The 6,000-nt window shown below is 40.9% G+C and overlaps 1 protein-coding gene across 15 annotated transcripts in view; it reads right to left on the bottom strand.

Annotated features, from left to right (window-relative positions):
- Positions 1-6,000, bottom strand: part of LOC103129595 (ankyrin-2-like) — a 200,855-nt gene that overhangs the window by 50,234 nt on the left and 144,621 nt on the right. For 11 of the 15 annotated variants that reach the window (XM_016665234.1, XM_016665238.1, XM_016665236.1 and 8 more), the window contains 2 exons: positions 5,583-5,621; positions 3,379-3,603 (listed from right to left, as the gene is read on the bottom strand). In XM_016665234.1, the coding sequence (XP_016520720.1) occupies positions 3,379-3,603; positions 5,583-5,621 (264 nt within the window). The remainder of the gene's footprint in view (positions 1-3,378; positions 3,604-5,582; positions 5,622-6,000) is intronic. The other 4 variants (XM_016665240.1, XM_016665237.1, XM_016665239.1 and 1 more) reach the window with 1 other exon arrangement.

Here is a 6,000-nt window from a genome sequence, read left to right on the forward strand (position 1 = left end):
TCCTGGGGTGTGAATACGATATGACACAAAGGTCTGCTTATCTTACACACTTGAAAATTGGAAAGACAACAGCACATGCCATTTATTTCTAATGAAATAAATTCTCAGACCTTTAACATATCCTTACCAGGATGGTGCTGTGTAACCATCAATATAATAAAACGTTAATTAGAATATCATATCTGTGCTAGAGAACTTCCAGCTTGTCTGCGCATAAAGGCTAACTGTCCAGTGGATAGCCTAACATTGTAACTTACAGTATATTGTGATATATTCCCACATATTACCATTGGAGGACATAACCAGCCACATATAAAACCAATCATGGTGCACATTTGTAGGTGGAATTCATAAGAAAATCCATAGTTAAGGTTAAGGATTAACAGTTAAAAATAGTTAGACAGGAGCTGTTATGAAATCAAACTGGGCATGCTGGAGAGCAAAGACTGGCAGACCCTGGCACTGGCAGGAAGCAAGGGCAGATACACAAACAGCTGAAGTTAGGCAGAAGCTGGGGAAAATCAGTCTGAAAGAAAGAGGGCAGCAAATCGTAAGTCTCAAGCAATCAAGAATACAGAAGGTCCCCCTACCTTTCTCACACTGTTAATGCATCTTAAAGTGCATATTTAAGGTTCTTTTAAATGGTAAAAAAGTATTTTCTAAGGTCAAACTGTAAATATGGCTGCTGTATTTGGTCTGTAACTAGCTAGCGAAAGTTTTAAAGTATTGAGTCACCAAAAAAGCTCTACTTCTAGAAAAACCGTGTGGTTTGCATGACGTAACTGGAGGAGAACGGAGCCCTGCTGTCTGATTGCTGAGCTCAAGGAGGTTTTGTTTGCTCAGGTGTGCAACTGGTCTGGTCCAGAAGAAATTACAAAATCAGGCTGAAATCCACTGCAGTATCACCATAACAGCAGAAGCAGCGAGGGGAAGACAGAAGATGATGGGGAGAAGAAACAACAACAAACCAGAGTCGCAGCTTTGACCTGGAAGAAGGTGGGTCTGGAGAGAGTTATTCAATTTTCCAGGAATATGAAAATTTTTGACTAATTGTATGTACAAAGGACCTTAGAGAACACTACGGTCCAACACTGTTGTTACGGTTGCTTAGAGACAAACACTACAAAGCCAAAGTGAGCGTCTATCAACCTGCGTCGTTTTAAAATGTACTCCACCATGTCCTTCAAAGCAAAAACTCTTGCAAAAGTACAGATAGAGTGGGAAGACGCCCATCCCAAGCTCAGCAATTTCACTGAGGATGAATACAGGCACAGGCATTAAAAAAATAACTTAAAATATATTGGTGATATTCAGTGGCGCAGTGTGCTGCTGTATAATATCAGACAGAATGGATCAGGAGACCCGTCAGAACCTTAAGAACCAGACATCAGAATTTCTTCATCCCTCAATCATCTCCTGAGGCTGATATAGCACAGAACATTTTGCCATGATGGGTTAAGTTTCTTATTATGCTTTTAGTTAACTGTTATGGTTTGATTATTTACTTAGGATGTTCATCTTGGATGATAGGTTCTCATATGATAGTATAAGCCAAAATAATATAAATGTCAATTTATGGAATAAATCAAACAAATAGATTAACAGTAAATACATAAATATTGTGAAGAGAAACCATTTATTTGTCCTACATTAAAAAATTTCTTAGGGATTTTGATAGTGATGGTGTGAAAAAATGACTGCTTGGTGGTCAATATTATTTCACTTTTATTAATGTGGTTTCCCAGTTTGGATAACCTGAAAAACATGAAGGAAAAACATGCTGACAAAAATGCACCAGACACAAACGTGCAGCTCAGAGGCTCTTTGGTTCATTTATACATTAAATGATGAAATATTGCCCTGTTTTTTAATTTATTCATTTTTAAATTGCCCCTATGAAAAAACACCGACTACCCCAGCTCCCGTAGTAAATTTGGTCTAGAACCAGCCTCTGAACCTAACTCCTTCTAAATATTTTGGTATTATTTAAAATACCAGAATTTGCACAGAACTTGCTGTCGGCTGTCTGACATGAATTTAAAAATATTAAATCGGTTGTTATGATCAGTTACTCAGTACTTGAGTATTTAACTTTTTACACGTGTTGAAGTTATGCTACTCTGATTGGGCACTCTATGTCATGATCTCAGCTCCACCTTGACTGTGCTGATTACTCATTACCCTCACCTGTGCTGTGCTGCGCCCTATTTAAACAGCTGCTCATCACCAGCTCAGTGCGAGATTGTCTGTTGCCCCAGTCAAAGCTGTCAAGCCTCGTCTCATGTTTCAAAATTTTCTGATCCTGCACAGATTTTGCCTTGTCCTTTGGCTGCTGGAGGAGTTCTGACCTACTGTTGATGAACCCTGCCTGACTCTGACCTTGCTTCAAGTTTTTCTGATTTCTGGATCTTCATTGCCTGTGGCCCTCCCGTGAATGAACCTGGATTGTCCCATGACAGCCTCTGGTTTGTGGAATTTGTCCCTGTCATCTGTTTGTCCCCTGAGCCCTCTAGTCCTCCCTTTGCCCATCCACCTTACCCCTCCCTGGCTGGATCCCAGACCCTAGTGGACTTCCTGACCCACCAGCATCACCACTCCCTGCTTAGCCCCTTCTTACCTTTATTTTTGTAATAAAGACATTTGGTGAACCAACTCTGGTGTTGGCTGCGTTTTGGGTTCTGGCCGATTTCGCTTTTCGTTACACTCTAACCCACATTTGTAATGATTGCACTACTGAGTTTTTGTTTTTACAAAAGAAAAAAAAAACAGCCATAAAATTAAGTCCACCACTTCTGTGGGCAACTCACTGTGGTGAGCATCCTTCATTTTCATATCTGAAAGGTGGCATCCCTGGTTTGTGTGCATGTTGTTTTCCATTCCAATATCTGCTCTTCTACAATTTATATGATCTCTGTTTACTGTGCTGTCAACAGTTCTAGCTTCTGGCTCACCTGTGAGCCTTCAATCTTAAACATGTAGCTGATTTAATGTTCAGGATTAGTCACCTCCTCCAGGTCTTACTCAGTGTTTTTAGCTGCACAGTCCGGAACGTTCTCCTCCATCTATGTCATTAACGGTGGTCACTAGGTGGAGCAGTAAGCAGGATAGGTAGAGTAGGTACCAATACCTTCCATTTTGAAATATGGGCCATTTTTGCACCAAAAACGTAAATTTCGGACCTGTTATGACACAAAGGCTTCAACATGCATTTAAAGTGAAATATGCACTTTAAATGATGAGCACTTCCTGTCATTCCAAGTGTGCTTCCAAGAGTGACAAGCATGATACTACATATTTCTGTAGAAATACTATATTTGTCTGCTGGCACAACTCTTCCAATATTCTGTGTCTACTTTAAGTTTCTACCTGTAGCCTTACCCAAGAAACTGGGCTCCAGATGGCCCCACTTCAATAAGCCTGCTGGCCAGACCCTCGCCCTCCACCATGGGGGGCATGGTGGCCAGACGGTGCCGTTTCACCAGTCGACAGGTGACCCTTGTTGGGGCGCTGCATTTCTTGGGTGGAATAATGATGCGGAGGCCATTATGTCGGCAACCACGCATGGCTCCACCCCTGGCGTCCACCATGAAGCTGACCAGGAAGCTAAAGCGGAACAGGACATTTTTCACAAATGAAAACATATGTCACTGATAGCATTTGGTGATGAGGCCACAGACACCAAAACTAATAGAGTAAGTTGTTTTCGTTAATATCTCAAAGCCCCCTCTCCATTGTCAAGTCTAACTCTATCCAGTTAATATCTGGTTCAGTTCTGGCCAAGCTGAGTGCATCTCCACTGGCAGTGTGTTCCTGTTAGAGGGCGTGAATAAGTGGGAATGTGGGAACATGAGCAAGCTGTGAGCGCATAGGGTTGCTCTGTCCAGTTGATGCTGTGTGCGCTCTTTTGCCACATTTGATAGAAAGATTTGGACCTCAAGGTCTGACCCTGGAATTATCAATATGAAGCAATCTTGCCAAATACTATGGATTGAAAATAGTGGTTGAGATATTGATGTTTGAAGAGTTTGCAAATATCGCTTTCACTCATATTGTGATGTAAATCCAATGACCAATCAATGAATGCAGTCTACTGCCAATCAAATCGTTTGCACGCAATACCCAGGTTGGCCCGACTTGTTCCAAAAAGCGAGGAGGGTCCCGCAGGATCTAGAAATGGAGACAAATCTGACTGGAGCTGAATGAAGAGGAACCGGCTAAAGTTACACCCAAGGAGAAGGCGCTTAAGTTTTACAAGCTGATAAGAGCATATTTCCCAGACGAGTCACCATCTGACTCCAGCTTTGGAGTCAGATGGTGACTCCAAATGTCTGTGGAGGAAACTAAAGATTAGAGTATGGTGAGGAGGTGTTCTAACCCCAGGTCTGAAGTTCATCATCAAAATACCAGAGAACACATACAAAAAGAAGCCCCCTCAGTGGAACTGATTTTTTTTTAGTAACAATTTCTATGTCATAACAACAAAAACACACAATCTCATTATGAAGTGATTTGTTTTTACAATAATATACATTTGATAATGTATGTAGAAGTCAGTATTTTATGGAGAAAAAGAAATAAAATTGCTTTTGGGGGCCCCCTGGTGGCCACGGTAGGTCATGGACACTTCACCAGTAATATGAACTGCCTTGCATCCAAACATCCAAAGCTCTGGTGGAAGATAAGTTAGCAAAACAATATCTCAAAAAAGGGCTTATCCTTCAGGGAGAGAGAAAAGTCTAAGTTAACAGATGAACGAGCTAAACTGTTAAAATACTTCCCTGCTGGATGTTTTTTTTAACAGAAAGATGTTAAAATACTTTCGATTTCTGTGAAATTTCCTCTCTCCAATCAGATAAAAGTCCAGTGCAAAAAGGTTAAATGGTTTTGGCAAATTATATGTGCTGAGGTTGAAAATGTTCAATAAATAGAATGTTCAAAACCAATATCCACATATAAATTTAGAGCAGAGTCTGGTGTCTGTTTTCTCACCACTCATGGAACATAAAGCCTGGGACTCTTTCATGCAAAATGGAATTGGTGCACACATCAAACATTTTAAGTTGGGAGAAACTGGCTGGAATGATGTTCCACATCACAACAACAGATGTTCTATTGATCAACTTAATCCATTGTTTGATTCTGCAACAGAGTTACAAGGCTCAGAATAATGTATCCCCAAAATATGGTGTGATGCTCATTTCGCTGTGAGACACGGCAACATGGAGGCCATGTTAGTGGAAATGCAGACTTCACGAGACAGTGAATGAAATCAGCGGATGTGTCCTCAACCTTCAACGCCTCAGGTTTTTCAGACTTTTGCTGTTTTAACTTGTAGCTTCCCACCTTATGTGGAGGGGAAATGAAGAGACATGAGGTCTGCAGAACAACACAGGTTTAAAACTTGGAGGTTTTAGTTCCATTCACACAGCTTTCTATACTGTGAGCCTGAGAACATGTGAGGCAATGTTTACTGAGGACAGACACACAAACATGCACCTCTCCAAGAGGAGAACACATGAGTGGAGGAACAGTGGTGATGATGATGAAGGAAAATGTGATTAAACCAAGATGCAGAGGGTCACCTGCTGTGGTCTCCATGATCATGGCACGGAGAGGAACGGCTAAAAACAACAATCACATTGGGAGGCATTAAAAGTTGAGCAGAATCAGTTTGAAAAAAAAAAAAAAAACCGTGAGAGGAAAATCAGAGCAAGGAAGGAAAAGATTGTTGTTATAGAATTAAAAAGCATGTTTTTGGTCTTAATGTGCAAACTAATCTGAAGTGACCCAATTCCAATTTTTTGTCAAATTGGATTTTTTTGGGTGGTTGTTCACACGTCCAAATATAAGATGTTAATGATGAGTCTGAACAACTGTTACCATTAGCAGACGTAAGCGTGGATGCTAATAGTGGAGCATAGCTTACACATTAGAAACCGTTGTCTGACCGGAGCCAGCACAGTAATATCTCTCTCTCTTTCTCTCTCTCTCCCTCTCTCT

The sequence above is a fragment of the Poecilia formosa genome, unplaced genomic scaffold (genome assembly GCF_000485575.1).
Source record: "Poecilia formosa unplaced genomic scaffold, Poecilia_formosa-5.1.2 Scaffold558, whole genome shotgun sequence".
Lineage (NCBI taxonomy): Eukaryota > Metazoa > Chordata > Actinopteri > Cyprinodontiformes > Poeciliidae > Poecilia > Poecilia formosa.